The sequence below is a fragment of the Rattus rattus genome, chromosome 7 (genome assembly GCF_011064425.1).
Source record: "Rattus rattus isolate New Zealand chromosome 7, Rrattus_CSIRO_v1, whole genome shotgun sequence".
Classification (NCBI taxonomy): domain Eukaryota; kingdom Metazoa; phylum Chordata; class Mammalia; order Rodentia; family Muridae; genus Rattus; species Rattus rattus.
Window position 1 is genome coordinate 122010671 of NC_046160.1, and position 18450 is coordinate 122029120.

The window sequence follows — 18450 nt, forward strand, 5'->3', positions numbered from 1 at the left end:
AGTATTTCCTCCATGACATCAACATTTCCTTTCCTTGTCCCTATTATACCCATTTGGTCATTTGTTCAAGGAGACAGTTTGATTTACCTTTTACTGCATATTTGCACACAAAATTGTTTCTAACTTTACAAAATCAAAAGTCCACAAATGAGTCTGTCATAAATTATCTGTGTTTATGTAAAGGTCTTAATTTACTTAAGATGATTGAGTTCCTTATTCATTACAGAACACATTCTCCTGTGTTGTATGTGTAGCATACTTAGTTCATTCAATATACTGTTGACAGATACGTTGTTTGGATCAACAATTCAGTTCTTACAGAAAAAGCCAAATAAATAATAATTTGCATGGATATATTTCTGAGGCATGTTCCCTTGCGGTCATTTGTGTAATATTTTGGTGTGCATACTTTCAGAAAAGTCACTACTATTTTCATGTATAAAAAAGATTGCAAATTATCATAAATGAGGGGTTTAATTGTTTTGATTTTAATTTCCAGGAACCATTATCCTTATTGCTACTACCACCAATCAATTGTGTCATCAAGACAAGTAAATGTTTGAGGTTAGGATTCTGTTTTAAAATTAAGAGATTAGGCTTTGATACTATATCTAAATGGTCTGCACATATCTCAGAGTAAGTTTCTGAGACAGAATTAGGATTTGAACCCCAGAATCCTGTTGATTGACCCAGGGGCACTCTACTTTCTTTTTCTCTTGCTGGATTGTCCTTATGTAAGAAAGACCCTGCCTCATAAATATGCAAAACATTTGAGTCTATGACGATAAATATGGGGATATGCATACCAAACAAAAACACTTGAGCACTGTTTTCTCTACAGTTATGATTCACAAGATCTTTATCATGAAATGCAGCTGGATCATCCTCTTCTTGATGGCACTAACTACAGGTAGGGGCTCCTAAGTCCTAAACTTGAGGGACCATACACTTGGGTGACAGTCTCACTCATTTTGCATTTCTTTCTACAGGGGTCAACTCAGAAGTCCAGATACAGCAGTCTGGGGCTGAGCTTGCGAAACCTGGGACCTCAGTCAAGTTGTCTTGCAAGGTTTCTGGCTTTAACATTGGGAACACCTACATGCACTGGGTGAATCAGAAGCCTGGAAAGGGCCTGGAATGGATAGGAAGAATTGATCCTGCAAATGGAAATACTAAATATGCTGAGAAGTTCAAAAGCAAGGCCACACTGACTGCAGATACATCGTCCAACACAGCCTACATGCAACTCAGCCAACTGACATCTGAGGACACAGCAATCTATTTTTGTGCTATGCACTGTGTTGAATCCCCATCCAGAGTGTGTCAGAAACCCCAGAGGAGCAAGCAGTTGCCCTGTGATTGAAATTAAAGACAAAGTTATACCAAACATTTTCTCACAGTCATTCTGTGTATCCCTGTTTTTACCTCCTCCTCCTCCTCCTCACAGTTCTGTATGGTATTTTTCAACTTTTCTAAAGGACTTCTCTGGTGGTATGATTAAAGAAGTGTTTGGTTAGTCTGGCTAAGGGTTTATCTTTCTTGTTAATTTTATCAAAGAACCAGGTTGTGGTTTGGGTGATTATTTCTACAGTTCTTTTTGTATCTACTTGGTTGATTTCAGCCATGAGTTTATTTCCTGCCCTCTATTCCTCTTGAGTATATTCACTTCTTTTTGTTTTAGAAATTTTTCTGTCATGTGGCTAGTGTACACTTTTTGCTGTTTCTTTTTGGAGGCACTGAGTGCTATGAGTTTTCCTCTTAGCACCATTTCCCTTTGTCCCATAAGTATGTTGTGCCTTTATTTTCATTAAATTCTAAAATTTTTTAAAGTTTTTTCTTTATTTCTTCCTTGAAAAAGTTATCATTGAGTACAGCCTAGCTCTTATTTCTTGTGTATGTGGGCTTTTTGACATTTTTGTTTTAATTGAAGACAAGTCTTAGTCCTTGATGATATGATAGGATACATGGGATTATATCAAACTCCTTGTATCTGTTGATCCCTGTCTTACGACTGAATATATGGTCAATTTTGGAGAAGGTACCATGAGATGCTGAGAAAAAGATATATCGTTTAGACAGGATAAATGAAATGTTCTGTAGATGTCTGTTAAATCCATTTGGTTCATAACTTCTGTTAGTTTATCTGTTTCTGTATACATTCTGTATCCATGACATGTCCATTGCTGAGAATGGGGTGTTGGATCTTCCACTATTATTGTGTGGGGTGCAATGTGTGCTCTGAGCTTTAATAATGTTTCTTTTATTAATGTAGGGGCCCTTGCATTTATACCAAAGATATTTAGGATTGAGAGTTCATTTTGGTGGATATTCCCTTTGATGAATATAAAGTGTATGTCATAATTTTGGTTAGAAGATGGTTTTATTGGATATTAGAATGGCTATTCCAGCTTGTTTTTTGGGACCATTTGCTTGGAAATTTTTTTCCATCCTTATACCCTGAGGCAGTGTCTCTCTGTCACTGAGGTGTGTTTCCTGTATGCAGCAAAACACTAATTCCTCTTTCATTATCAAGTCTCTTAGTCTATCTATTTTTATTGTGAAATTGTGTGTTTATTAATATTAAAAGTTAGTAGAGAATAGCAAGTGTTGTTTCTTGTTACTTTTGCTTTTAGAGGTTGAATCAAGTTTGTATGTCTCTCTTCTTTTGCATTTGTTGATAGAAGTTTTTTTTTTTCTTGGGCTTAAGGGGTACATTTTCCCTCCTTGTGTTGGAGCTTTACAACTAGTCTACAATGTAGGGCTGGGTTTGTGGAAAATATTGTGTAATTTTGGTTTTGTCATCAAATATCTTGGTTTCTTCATCTATGTTAATTGAGAGTTTTGCTGTATATGGTAATCTGGGCTGGCATTTGTATTTTTAATGTAGGGTCTGTGTTACATCTACCAAGGATCTTCTGGCTTTCATAGTCTCTGGTGAGAAGTCTGGTGTAATTCTAATAGGTCTGCCTTTATATGTTACTTGACCATTTAACTTACTGCTTTTAATATTCTGTTTTTGTTTTGTGCATTTAGGATTTTGACTATTATTTGGGTAGAGGAATTTATTTTCTGCCCCAATCTATTTGGAATTCTGGAGGCTACTATTAGGTTTATGGGCATCTGATTGTTTAGAGTAGGGACGTTTTCCTCTACAATTTTGTTGAATATATTTACTGGTCCTTCAAGTTGGGAATCTTCACTCTCTTCTATATCTTTTATCCTTAGGTTTGATCATCTCACTGTCTCCTGGATTTCCTTGATGTTTTGAGATAGGAAAGAATATACAAATGAAAAAAGTCTGAAAGGAAAAGGGAGAGATAACAACAGAATATGAGGAAATTCAAACATCATCAGATCCTACTACAAAGGCCTATATTCAACAAAAGTGGAAATATGAAATAAATGAACAATTTCCTAGACAGATAAGAGGTAGCTAAGTTAAATCAGGATCAAATATGCCATCTAAATAGTTCCATAACTCCTAAAGAAATAGAAGCAGTTATAGTCTACCATCCAAACAAAAAGCTCTGGGTTTAACACAGAATTCTATAGATCGTCATCAAATACCTAATACCAACACTGTCTAAACTATTCCAGAAAATAGAAACAGGAAGGACCCTATCCAATTCCTTCTATGAAGATATAATTATGCTTACACCTAAACCACACAAAGACTAAACAAAGAAAGAGTACATTAGAAAATTTACCTTATGAATATCTTTACAAAAACACTAAATAACATTCTTGCAAACCAAGTCAAAGAACACAACGAAAGAATCATACATCATGATCAAGTAGGCTTCATACCAGGGATACAGGAATGGCTCAATATGTGGAAGTCCATCAAGGTAATTCACTTTACAAAAACTCAAAGGAAAAAGAAGTGCAGGCTGTCAGGAACCGGATGTAGATCTCTCCAGAGGGACACAGCCGGAATACAGCAAATACATAGGTGAATGCCATCATTAAACCACTGAACTGAGAATGGGACTGCCATTGAAGGAATCAGAGAAAGGACTGGAAGAGCTTGAAGGGACTCGAGACCCCATACGAACAACAATGCCAATCAACCAGAGCTTCCAGGGACTAAGTCACTACCGAAAGACTATACATGGGCTGACCCTGGACTCCAAATGCATACTTAGCAATGAATAGCCTAGGAAGAGCACCAGTAGAAGGGTAAACCTTTGGTCCTGCCAAAACAGAACCCCCAGTGAACATGATTGCTTGGGGGAGGGCGGTAATGGGGGAGGATGGGGAGGGGAACACCCATAAAGAAGGGGAGGGAGATGTGTTAGGGGCATGTTGGCTCGGAAACCGGGAAGGAGAATAACAATCAAAATGTAAATAAGAAATACTCAAGTTAATAAAGATGAAAAAAATCTCAAAGGAAAAATAAAAACACATGTTCATTTCAATATATGCTGAAAAAGCATTTGGCAAAATTCAATACCCCTTCATGTTAAAAGTCTTTGAAAGTTCAGGAATTCAAGACCTATACATAAACACTGTAAAAGGATATATAGCAAACCAGTAGCCAATCTAAAACTAAATGGAGAGAAACTTAAGACAAACCCACTAAAATCAGGGACTAGAGAAAGCAGTATCCTCTACCTCCCCTTATTCAGTATAGTACTCAATGTCTTAGAAAGAGCAATCGGCATCAAAAAGAGATTAATGGGATACAATTTGGAAAGGAAGAATTTAAAATATCAGTATTTGCAGATTATACAATAGTAAACTTAAGGTAACACAAAGGTTTAACCAGAGAGAACTGCTAAGTCTGATAAAAAAACTTCATCGAAGTGGCAGATATAAAATTAATTCAAATAAATCAGTAGCCTTATTCTAATCAAAGTATAAACAGGGTGAGAAAGAAATTAGAGAAACTACAGCCTTCAGAATAGCCACAAAAAAATATAAATTACCTCGTTGTGACTCTACCCAAGCAAGTGTAAGAAATGTATGACAAGAAATTCAACTTCTGAAGAAAGAAATTGAAGATTTCAGAATATGTAAAGATCTCTCATGATGCAGTATTGGCAGGATTGGGATTGCAAAAATGGGCATCTTGCCAAAAGGAATCTACAAATTTAATGCAATACACATCAAAATTCTAACTCAATTCTTCATAGAGTTAGAATGTGCAAGTTGCAAATTCATTTGGAATAACAAAAATTCCAGGATAGCAAAAAATAACTTTATCAATAAAAGAAATTTGGGGTCAACCATCATTCCTGAACTAAAGCTGTATTACAGAACAATAGTGATAAAAAATGTATTATATTTGTACAGACACAAACAAGTAGATCAATGGAATAGAATTGAAAATCCAAAAATGAACTCACACACCAATGTTCACTTTGTCATTGTCAAAGGTTCTAAAATCATCGAGTGGACGAAAGATAGCATTTTCAAAAACGGTGCTGGTTCAACTGGAGGTCAGCAAGTAGAATAATGCACATCATTGCATTTTTTTTTATTATTATTAACTTGAGTATTTCTTATTTACATTTCGAGTGTTATTCCCTTTCCCAGTTTATGGGCAAACATCCCCCTAACCCCTCACCCTCCCCCTCTTTATGGGTGTTCCCCTCCCCATCCTCCCCACACTGCCGACCTCCCCCCAAAAATCACGTTCCCTGGGGGTTCAGTCTTAGCAGGACCCAGAGCTTCCCCTTCCACTGGTGATCTTACTAGGATATTCAATGCTGCCTATGAGGTCAGAGTCCAGGGTCAGTCCATGTATAGTCTTTAGGTAGTGGCTTAGTCTCTGGAAGCTCTGGTTGCTTGGCATTGTTGTTCCTATGGGGTCTCGAGCCCCTTCAAGCTTTCCAGTTCTTTCTCTGATTCCTTCAACGGGGGTCCTGTTCTCAGTTCAGTGGTTTGCTGCTGGCACATTCGCCTCTGTATTTGCTGTATTCTGGCTGTGTCTCTCAGGAGAGATCTACATCCGGCTCGTGTCTGCCTGCAATTTTTGCATCATCCATCTTGTCTAATTGAGTGGCTGTATATGTATGGGCCATGTGTGGGGCAGGCTCTGAATGGGTGTTCCTTCTGTCTCTGTTTTAATCTTTGCCTCTCTATCCCCAGCCAAGGCTATTCTTGTTCCCCTTTTAAGGAAGGAGTGAAGCATTCACATTTTGATCATCTCTCTTGAGTTTCGTGTGTTCTAAGAATCTAGGGTAATTCAAGCATTTGGGCTAATAGCCACTTATCAATGAGTGCATACCATGTGTGTTTTTCTGTGATTGGGTTACCTCACTCAGGATGATATTTTCCAGTTCCAACCATTTGCCTACGAATTTCATAAAGTCATTGTTTTTGATAGCTGAGTAATATTTCATTGTGTAGATGTACCACTTTTCTGTATCCATTCCTCTGTTGAAGGGCATTTGGGTTCTTTCTAGCTTCTGGCTATTATAAATAAGGCTGCTATGAACATAGTGGAGCACGTGTCTTTTTTATATGTTGGGGCATCTTTTGGGTATATGCCCAAGAGAGGTATAGCTGGATCCTCAGGCAGTTCAATGTTCAATTTTCTGAGGAACGTCCAGTCTGATTTCCAGAATGGTTGTACCAGTCTGCACTCCCACCAACAATGGAGGAGTGATCCTCTTTCTCCACATCCTCGCCAGCATTTGCTGTCACCTGAGTTTTTGATCTTAGCCATTCTCACTGGTGTGAAGTGAAATCTCAGGGTTGTTTTGATTTGCATTTCCCTGATGACTAAAGATGTTGAACATTTCTTTAGGTGTTTCTCAGCCATTTGGCATTCCTCAGCTGTGAATTCTTTGTTTAGCTCTGAAATCCATTTTTTAATAGGGTTATTTGACTCCCTACGGTCTAACTTCTTGAGTTCTTTGTATATTTTGGACATAAGCCCACTATCTGTTGTAGCATTGGTAAAGATCATTTCCCAATCTGTTGGTTGCCGTTTTGTCCTAACTACAGTGTCCTTTGCTTTACAGAAGCTTTGCAGTTTTATGAGATCCCATTTGTTGATTCTTGATCTTAGAGCATAATCCATTGGTGTTTTGTTCAGGAAATTTTTTCCAGTGCCCATGTGTTCGAGATTCTGCCCTAGTTTTTCTTCTATTAGTTTGAGTGTATCTGGTTTGATGTGGAGGTCCTTGATCCACTTTGACTTAAGCTTTGTACAGGGTGATAAGCATGGATCAATCTGCAGTCTTCTACATGCTGACCTCTAGTTGAACCAGCACCATTTGCTGAAAATGCTATCTTTTTTCCATTGGATGGTTTTGGGTCCATTGTCAAAAATCAAGTGCCCATAGGTGTGTGGGTTCATTTCTGGGTCTTCAAATCTGTTCCATTGGTCTATCTGTCTGTCTCTGTACCAATACCATACAGTTTTTATCACTATTGCTCTGTAATAGTGCTTGAGTTCAGGTATAGTCATTCCCCCTGAAGTCCTTTTATTGTTGAGGATAGTTTTAGCTATCCTGAGCTTTTTGTTATTCCAGATAATTTTGCAAATTGTTCTGTCTAACTCTTTGAAGAAATGGATTGGTATTTTGATGGGATTGCATTGAATCTATAGATCGCTTTTGGTAAAATGGCGATTTTTACTATATTAATCCTGCTAATCCATGAGCATGGGAGATCTTTCCATCTTCTGAGGTCTTCTTCAATTTCTTTCTTCAGAGTCTTGAAGTTCTTATTGTACAGATCTTTTACTTGCTTGGTTAAAGTCACAGCGAGGTACTTAATATTATTTGGTTCTATTATGAAGGATGTCATTTCCCTAATTTCGTTCTCGGCTTGTTTCTCTTTTGTGTAGAGGAAGGCTACTGATTTATTTGAGTTAATTTTATACCCAGCCACTTTGCTGAAGTTGTTTATTAGCTTTAGTAGTTCTCTGGTGGAACTTTTGGGATCACTTAAATATACTATCATATCATCTGCAAATAGTGATATTTTGACTTCTTCTTTTCCGATCTGTATCCCCTTGACCTCCTTTTGTTGTCTGATTCTCTGGCTAGAACTTCAAGAACTATATTGAATAAGTAGGGAGAGAGTTGGCAGCCTTGTCTACCCCCTGATTTTAGTGGGATTGCTTCAAGTTTCTCTCCATTTAGTTTAATGTTAGCAGTTGGTTTTCAGTATATGGCTTTTACTATGCTTAGGTATGGGCCTTGAATTCCTATTCTTTCCAGGAATTTTATCATGAAGGGGTGTTGAATTTTGTCAAATGCTTTCTCAGCATCTAATGAAATGATCATGTGGTTTTGTTCTTTCAGTTTGTTTATATAATGGATCACATTGATGGTTTTCTGTATATTAAACCATCCCTGCATGCCTGGGATGAAGCCTACTTGATCATGGTGAATGATTGTTTTGATGTGCTCTTGGATTCGGTTTGCCAGAATTTTATTGAGTATTTTTGTGTCAGTATTCATAAGGGAAATTGGTCTGAAATTCTCTTTCTTTGTTGGGTCTTTGTGTGGTTTAGTTATAAGAGTAATTGTGGCTTTATAGAAGGAATTTGGTAGTGCTCCATCTGTTTCAATTTTGTGGAATAGTTTGGATAGTATTGGTATGAGGTCTTCTATGAAGGTCTGATAGAATTCTGCACTAAACCCGTCTGGGCCTGGGCTCTTTTTGGTTGGGAGACCTTTAATGACTGCTTCTATTTCCTTAGGAGTTATGGAGTTGTTTAACTGGTTTATCTGTTCCTGATTGAACTTCGGTACCTGGTATCTGTCTAGGAAATTGTCCATTTCCTGCAGATTTTCAAGTTTTGTTGAATAAGGCTTTTATAGTAAGATCTGATGATTTTTTGAATTTCCTCTGAATCTGTAGTTATGTCTCCCTTTTCATTTCTGATTTTGTTAATTTGGACACACTCTCTGTGTCCTCTCCTTAGTCTGGCTAAGGGTTTATCTATCTTGTTGATTTTCTCAAAGACCCAACTTTTGGTTCTGTTGATTCTTTCTATGATCCTTTTTGTTTCTACTTGGTTGATTTCAGCTCTGAGTTTGATTATTTCCTGCCTTCTACTCCTCCTGGGTTTTTTTGCTTCTTTTTTGTTCTAGAGCTTTTAGGTGTGCTGTCAAGCTGGTGACACATGCTCTTTCCTGTTTCTTTCTGCAGGCACTCAGAGCTATGAGTTTTCCTCTTAGCACAGCTTTCATTGTGTCCCATAAGTTTGGGTATGTTGTACTTTCATTTTCATTAATTTCTAAAAAGTCTTTAATTTCTTTCTTTATTTCTTCCATGACCAGGTTATCTTTGAGTAGAGCATTGTTCAACATCCATGTGTATGTAGGCGTTCTTCTCTTATTGTTATTCTGTTTTCATTATCTGACTATTGATGAGAGTTGGGTATTGAAAAGCCCTACTATTATTGAGTGAGGTGCAATGTGTGTTTTGAGCTTTAGTAAGGTTTCTTTTACGTATGTAGGTTCCCTTGTATTTGGGGCATAGATATTTAGGATTGAGAGTTCATCTTGGTGGATTTTTCCTTTGATGAATATGAAGTGTCCTTCCTTATCTTTTTTGATGACTTTTAGTTGGAAATTGATTTTATTTGATATTAGAGTGGCTACTCCAGCTTGCTTCTTCTGACCATTTGCTTGGAAAGTTGTTTCCCAGCCTTTCACTCTGAGGTAGTGTCTGTCTTTGTCTCTGAGGTGTGTTTCCTGTAGGCAGCAGAATGCAGGGTCCTCGTTGCGTATCCAGTTTGTTAATCTATGTCTTTTTATTTGGGAGTTGAGGCCATTGATGTTGAGAGATATTAAGGAATAGTGATTATTGCTTCCTGTTATATTCATATTTGGATATGAGGTTATGTTTGTGTGATTTTCTTCTCTTTGTTTTGTTGCCAAGATGATTAGTTTCTTGCGTCTTCTAGGGTATAGCCTGCCTCCTTATGTTGGGCTTGACCATTTATTATCCTTTGTAGTGCTGGATTTGTAGAAAGATATTGTGTAAATTTGGTTTTGTCATGGAATATCTTGTTTTCTCCATCTATGTTAATTGAGAGTTTTGCAGGATACAGTAACCTGGCATTTGTGTTCTCTTAGGGTCTGTATGATATCTGTCCAGGATCTTCTGGCTTTCATAGTCTCTTGCAAAAAGTCTGGTGTGATTCTGATAGGTCTGCCTTTATATGTTACTTTACCCTTTTCCCTTACTGCTTTTAATATTCTTTCTTTATTTTGTGCATTTGATGTTTTGTGCATTTGATGTTTTCCTGTGTTTCTCTAAGGGAGTTCTTCACATCTTTCTTGAAGTCCTCCAGCATCATGATCAAATATGATTTTGAAACTAGATCTTGCTTTTCTGGTGTGTTTGGATATTCTGTGTTTGCTTTGGTGGGAGAATTGGGCTCCCATGGTGCCATGTAGTCTTGGTTTCTTTGCTTGGATTACTGCGTTTGCCTCTCGCCATCAGATTATCTCTAGTGTTACTTTGTTCTCCTATTTCTGACAGTGGCTAGACTGTCCTATAAGCCTGTGTGCCAGGGGTGCTGTAGACCTGTTTTCCTGTTTTCTTTCAGCCAGTTATGGGAACAGAGTGTTCTGCTTTCAGGCGTGTAGTTTTTCCTATCTACAGATCTTCAGCTATTCCTGTGGGCCTGTGTCCTGAGTTCACTAGGCCGTTCGCTTGGAGTAGGGAGGTTTGTCTTACCTGTTTGTCCCGAGGCTCAAGTTTGCTCGTGGGGTGCTGCCTCTGAGCTCTCCGAGGCGGCAGCAACCAGGAAGATCTGTGCCACCCTTTCCGGGAGCTTCAGTGCACCAGGGTTCCAGATGGCGTTTGGTGTTTTCCTCTGGAATCAGTAATGTGGGGAGAGTGCAGTCTCTTCTGGTTTCCCAGGTGTGTCTGCCTCTCTGAAGGTTTAGCTCTCCCTCCCACGGGATTTGGGTGCAGAGAACTGTTTATCTGGTTGGTCCCTTTAGGTTCTGGTGGTGTCTCAGCCGCAGGGGACCTGCTGCTGTTGTGCCCTTATTCAAGGGAACCCAGAGGCCGTATACAGTTTCCTCTTGGGCCAGGGATGTGGGCCACATCATTGCATTCTTATTGCCCTGTACAAAGATCAAGTTCAAAAGGGTCAATGACCTCCACATAAAACTAGATTCATTAGTAGAAGAAAAGGTAGGGCAGAGTCCTGAATATCTTGGAAATGGGGAAAATTTCATGAACACAAAACCAATGGCTTATGCCCTAAGATCAAGAATCGACAAACTGGACCTCATAATTTCAAAGCTTCTATAAGGCAAAGTACACTGTCATTAGGACAAAACATCAACCAACAGATTGGGAAAAGATCTTTATCAATGCTACATCTCATAGAGAGCTTATATCTGATACATAAAATGAATACTTAAAATGAAAGAAGTTAGATCCCAGAGAATAAAGTAACCCTATTAAAAATGGGGTTAAGGCAAACAAAGAATTCTAAGCTATATATATATCAAATGTCTAAGAAGTACCTAAAGAAATGTTCAACATCCTTAATCATCAGGGAAATGCAAATGAAGACAACCATGAGATTACACCTATCACCAATCAGAATGACTAAGATCAAAAACTCAGATAACCACAGATGCTCGCCAGAATGTGGAGAAAGGAGAACACTTATCCATTGCTGGTGGGATTGCAAGCTAGTATAACCACTCTGGAAATCATTCTGGAGGTTAGTGTGAAAATTGGACATAGTATTACCTGAATACCCAGTTATAACACTCTTGGACATATACCCAGAAGATGTTCCAACATGTAACAAGGACACATGCTCTACTGTATTCATGGCAGCCTTGTTTATAATAGCCAGAATCTGGAGAGGACCCAGATGCCCTTCAACAGAGGAATGAATACAGAAATTGTGGTACATCTTCACAATGGAGCACTACCTAGCTATTAAAACAATGACTTCATGGAATTCAGAGGTAAATTGATGGAAGTAGAAAATATCCTATTGAGTGAGGTAACCCAATCACAGAAAAAGTGCATGGTATATATTCACTGATAAGTGGATTTAGCCCAAAAGTACACACTACCCAAGATACAATCCACGGAGCACATGAAGTTCAAGAAGAAGCACAACCATTGTTTGGATATGTCCGTCCTTCTTAAAAGGAGCAACAAAAATATTCATAGCAGAGATATGGGGCAAACTTTGGAACAGAGATTGAAGGAATGACAATTCAGAGCTTACCCCCACCTTGAGATCCAGCCCGTAGACATAGAGCCACCAAACCCAGCATGACAAATACAGAGGTGAGGGCTTGTAATCAAACACTGAAGTGAGAATGGGGTTCGCATTTGAGGAATTAGACAAAGGATTGAAAGTGGTTATGGGACTTGCAAAGCCATAAGACCAATAATATCAATCACCCAGAACTCCCAGGGAATAATAGACCACCCAAAGTATACACATGGACAGACCCATATCTCAGCCATATGTAGCAGGGGATGTCCTTGTTGGGCTCTAATGGTAGGAGAATCTCTTCATCCCCCCAAGGCTGGACCCCACAATGTAGGGAAATTTCAGGGCGCTGAGGTTAGAAGGGGTAAATAGTCTCATAGAAGATGGGTGGGGAGGGATGAGATGGGGATTTATATAGGGAAACCAGGAAAAAGTATACCATTTGAAGAGTAAATTAAAAAAATAAAACCCAACAAATTAAAAAAAAGGACAAAAAAGCATCTGAAATGGCTCCCAAGGGTTCCTAATCTGTTCAGATCCAGGGATCCACAAGCTCTCACTGTTTCTCTGCCATCTGTTTTCAATTATTGCCCACTACATATATTGTTATCAAACTTAACACACACATTGTGTTCTGAGGGCTTTCTAGGATGGCCCCATGCAAATATAAGCCCCAAGTATTCTATAGCCTAGCACAACTTCCTGTCAAAAACTCTGCTCACACTCCCAAAAACCCAGTGAAATCATGACTCAACAAACCATAACCAAATAATCAGATTTATCTGTTAAATTCTCAATCCACAACACATGCACACAATAAACATATAACAAATTGATATGGATACAATCCATCCACCTAGATAAAATAAATCTGCCTACAGAAATGCATCCCAGTCCCTTGAAAATTCAGCACCACACAGATCTTGGTCACCTCTCTCAGTCTCCGTCTTGATTCTCTCTCCTTCTCTCCCTCCCCAAAAAATCTTTTTCCCTGCCTTATTCTTATTATTTTCCTGTTCACTGATGGTCTTTCTCCTCACCTGCAAAATGATATCAATCTACAGACTTCTCCAAAGAACATTATACTGATTTGGGATCCCAATAGTGTAAACTATAGACTAGTTCTTTCACAGTGAACATCTTCATTGTCATGTTATTGTTTATTAAAAGAAAAAGGATATATTGTTGTAATATATTAAGATATAGATATATTTCAAATATAAGAGATTATTAATTTTTACTGAACTAGACACAAATAAACTATATAATGAATATGGCAAGTAAAACCCAAATCAACATGGGGACAAACATAAATGTCTTTACTAGCCCAACTTGATGTTTCTGAAACAAGAAAAGGCAGTTGAAAAGGTTCACCATAGATTTGGGGCTAGCTAATTTACTTCTTCTGTAGAATCTTATTTTATACCTTCAATTAAAGCTATTAATACTTCTAAATTGTTTTTGGTAGAAGTAATTTAAACTCTTATTATTTCAGGACTAGGGATGAGGCTGCAAGACATGCTCTGGAGCCTTCAGTATGTGGTGTCTGCTGCTCTGGCATCAACTGGTCTACTGATAATATAACACTGAGGCCAGAACAATGGAATCCTAAGTTGGTCTTGAAATAGGTCTGATCCTCTCGTCAGCGATACCTGGGTGCTCTATACCCTCTTTTTTTGAAATTGAATTGTTTTTTAAGAATACTTTGTTGACATGGATTGGAATAGTAAAAATTCTTTTCATATTTACAGATATATGAAAGGAAAGTTTATTATAATGAATATAATTAGCATGTTTTAATTTATGTTATTTTCAGACATGGCCTTTTCCCTCCACATTGGAAACATAAGAAGACAAAAAATATTGCCATAACTGAGCCTTATGCTCTACAATTTTTCATGGTTTTATCAAATCATCAGTAGTATGAGAAGTATTAGCAACTATAGGATTTTTTTTTACTGTTATAACTTGCATTTTCAATGTATGATAAAGGAGACAAGGTAGAAACAGCATTGATATTTTTATTTTGCTCAATATAACCTCTTGCAGATGATCAATAAAGTTCTAAAGAGATCTGTACTTTTTTGACTAATACTGAGGAAGAAGCCTAACTGAGCATTAATATGAGGAAATATATTCCAACTACTTAAACCAGCTTGGATATTAACCACTTGGGAGCAGGAAAGTTGTTTAAACTCTGTTTGGAAGTTTTCATGGATGATAGACTGGAGATAAGTCATGTTGGAGAAGGGGGGCATGCTTGCAAGAGACTCAGTAGAATGACAGATTTCTGGAATTTTGTCTTTTTTATTGAGACTCTATAGCTAGCTCATCCTGATTCCACAGTATTCAATGATTTAGTGTAACAGGTCTCATACATCAGAACAATCAATCATCTACTCTTGTACAAGGTCTTAAATGAGTCCCATTCTCCAGACAACATGGATGTTTCTTGGCAATTTTCAAGAGTAGATGAGTTTTTCTTAATTATTAATCTTTACCACAAATTCATTAAGAACCTTTATTTTTCTTCTTTGCAGGTACAGAAACCTTGGTAAATTAGAATATCAATTGTGAAAGCAATTTAGAGTGAAAATGAGAAACTCTTTTTTATCATGTAAGCAATGATAAGATCAGATTTAAATTCTCTATTCTCTATTTTATTCTCCCTGTGTCTTTTTTCTATTAGTCTCTTGTATGAGTTTCAGTATCTATCTCTTCATTTCTCTCTTCCTTCCTTCCTGCACTTTCTCTGTGTATGTGTATTCCTCTTAACGAAAACTTACTCTGTATGCATGGAACAGCACAGAAAATATCTTTTGGAAAAAATATGATATACTTTTTAGAAATCTTTAGCACAGTTTTTTTAAGGGCTGCCCCTTCTTACTCACCCCAGTGAACACAAGTGATAAAAAATGGCTACAAATATTATTCCTTATCAAGCAATACCTATATGGAATTTTCAACAATTGTTGATATTTGTATCATAAGGTTTTTGAAATCTGTATTTTGTCTTTTCAGCAAATGATTACCATAACACAAATAGATATGTATTGGTCAAATAAGGATCATGGTGGAGCATATAATTTCAGATTAGAGCAGTGCATTTTCTTAGTTTTTATAAGTTGGGTATTTTGGAATATCAGACAAAGTAAAGTTGGGTATAGTAAAAGGAATTAAGTATTAGTATTGGATATTTTTGAAAAGATGAACTCAGATATTTTGTTTGTCTGGAGTGATTTCAAACTGCAACCACTTCTAGCCTAGAAGCATACTGCTTTAAGAAAAGTGTGTTTGCTTATGAGGAGACCTTCTTTAGATTCTTTTTTGTATTTATTTATTTAATTATTTATTTATTACTGCACACTTTATGTATTCACATTTCTAATTTTATCAACTTTCTGTCATCTTTTATTCCCCAACCCCATTCCTCCTGCTTTTTTGAGGATGCTTCCACTCTCATACACACATGCCCAGGTCAATGCTCTGGCATTCCACAACACTGATAAATGAAGCCTTCCCAGGACCAATGGATTCTCTTTGTATTGATGCCAGAAAATGCCATCAATTGTGGGTGACTTTTTTCCCCCTGGGAGCTCTGTCAAATCTGGTTGGTTGATAATTGTTCTTCCTATGGGGTTGAAACCCCCATTCACCTTCTTCACTCCATTCTCTAAGTACTTCATTGGGGGTCCCTGTGCTTAGGCATATGGTTAGCTACAAACCTCCTCCTCTGTATCAGTAATGCTCTGGCAGAATTTCTCAAGAGACATTTATATCAGGCTCCTGTCTGCAAGTACTTCTTGGGATCAGCTATAGTGATTGGGTTTAGTGGCTACATATGGGACAGATTCCCAGGTGGGGTATTCTCTGGATGACCTTTCCTTCAGTCCCTGCTCCACACTTTGTTCCTATGTTTTCTCCCATGAGCTTTTTGCTGCCCCTTCTAAGAAGGCCTGACACATCCACAATTTGGTTTTCTTTCTTCATGAGATTCATATGATCTATGAATTTGTTCTTGGGTATTCAAAGCTTTTGGGCTTTATCAGGCTCCTGTCAGGATACACATATTTACATTTTCAAAATTGTCTAGTTTTGGTGGCTGGATAAGTATGTATGTATAATGACTGGATCCCCAGGTGGGGCAGGTTCTTATTGGTTCTTATTTCTTCAGTCTCTGCTCCAAGCTTTGTCTGTGTATCCCCTCCTATGAATATCTTTATTCCCCCTTTTATGAAGTACTGAAGAATCTCCCCTTTGGTTTTATTCCTTCTTGACCTTCATGTGGTCTGTGGATTGTAACTTGGGTAAAGTTCTTTGTTAACATCCACTTATCAGTGAGTACATACCATGTGTGTTTTCTGTGATTGTGTTACCTGACTCAGGATGATACTTTCTGGTTCCAACCATTTGCCTATGAAATTTCATGAAGTCATTGTTTTTGATAGCTGAGTAGTATTCCATTGTGTAGAGGTACAAAGTGTTCTGAAACCATTTCTCTGTTGAAGGACATCTGGTTTCATTCCAGATTCTGACTATTATAAATAAGGCTGCTATGAACATCTGGGAGCATGTGTCTTTGTTGTATGTTGGAGCATCTTTTGGGTATATGTTCAAGAGTGGTATAGCATGTCCTCACATAGGATTGTGTCCAGGATCATGAGGAACCTCCAGATTGCTTTCCAGAATGGTTGTACCAGCTTGCAATCCCACCCACAGTGGAGGGGGTCTTCCTCTTTCTCCATAGGCTTGCTGCCATGTGTTGTCACCTGAGTTTTTGATCTTAGGTATCTTGACTAGTATGATATGGATTATCAGGATTGTTTTGACTTTCATTTCCCTGATGACTAAGGATGTTGGACATTTCTTTGGGTACTTCTCAGACATTCCATATTTCTCAACCGAGAATTCTTTTTAGCTCTTTTTCCCACTTTAATATGGTTATTTGGCTTTCTGAAGTCTAACTTCTTCTCTTCTTTGAATATTTTGGATATTAGCCCTCTATCTGATATAGAATTGATAAAGATCTTTTCCCAATTTGTTGGATGCCATTTTGTACTAATTACAGTGTCCTTTGCCTTACAGAAGCTTTGCAGTTTTATGAGGTTCAGTTTGTCGATTCTTGATCTTAGAGAATAATCCAATAGTGTTTTTTTCAGGAAATTTTCCTTTGTTACAGTATTCAAGGCTCTTCCCCACTTTTTCTTCTATTAGCTTGAGTTAATCTGGTTTATGTAGAGGTCCTGGATCCACTTGAACTTAAAGTTTGTACATGGTAATAAGAATGGGTCGACTTGCATTCTTCAACAAGCTGACCTCCAAATGAACCAGTACCATTTGTTGACAATGCTATATTTTTCCCCCACTGGATGGTTTTAGCTCCACTGTCAAAGATCAAGTGACCATAGCTGTGTGTACTTTTTTGTTTTGAAAGGGCATAGGGGTTTCCTCTCATGCATTTATCACAAAACAGGCCTACAGGTGGGACGACCTTGATGGAACTACTCATCAAATAGATCTGTTTTATCTCATGTCACCACAGTTTTTTTCTTTCCATTGTTGGGATTCCAGCTAATGTCATTCCCCATTGGGTCCCAGGTGACTCTTGCTTACCTTTTAGATATTTCTTCATGGTGTGGCTCATTTTTTGAAATTGTTTGTTTCCACATTTAAGCAAAATGATTCCTTCCTTCATCAGTCCATCTTTTTTATTCAGAGAATATATTTTTCAGAAGTACAAATGAAATATCAATTCCTTTCTTATAAATGGGAAGAGAGATGTGCTAGTCACTCAAATGGATGTTTGACAAAAGGATTTATGTTCTCACTGGTGAATAAAAACTTAAAACAACCTTGAAAGAAAGTCAAGGTCCTAGCCTCTCCTTGATAGTCATCAAATATCTTGTGTCTTTTCTGTAGAGTGAGGCCACCAAAGGAAGCTCAGAAGCAGGATCTTCAGTGTTTGGTGAGGGAGAAATCAATGATTTTTGGCCTTGTCTCTATGTTTTTACATTTTCACAAACATGCAAGGTCGCTGTCCTCACCAAACAATCCAGACAGAGAGAGCAACTGCTCACTGGGCAGCCACTTTTTTAATGATTACTTCTTTCCTCACCCTTCTGATTTGTGTGTCAAGAAGATTCTTCTTCCAGAATACCTTGTTTGTTCCATTTGTGCTTTGAATCTTCTTACCAGAATTTTGTTTAGAAGACCTGAGGGAGCTGGAGCCCTTGGAGGAGTTCTTCAATGATGATGAAATATTTTGCACAAACTGAAGG

General features: G+C 37.7%; 1 gene segment (V, D, J or C); it reads left to right on the plus strand.

Annotated features, from left to right (window-relative positions):
- Positions 1–864: 864 nt before the first annotated feature.
- On the plus strand, positions 865–1363 carry LOC116906240. The segment is given in 2 exon segments: positions 865–910; positions 990–1363. Coding segments are annotated over 2 exon segments (420 nt in total).
- The last annotated feature ends 17087 nt before the right edge of the window (positions 1364–18450 follow it).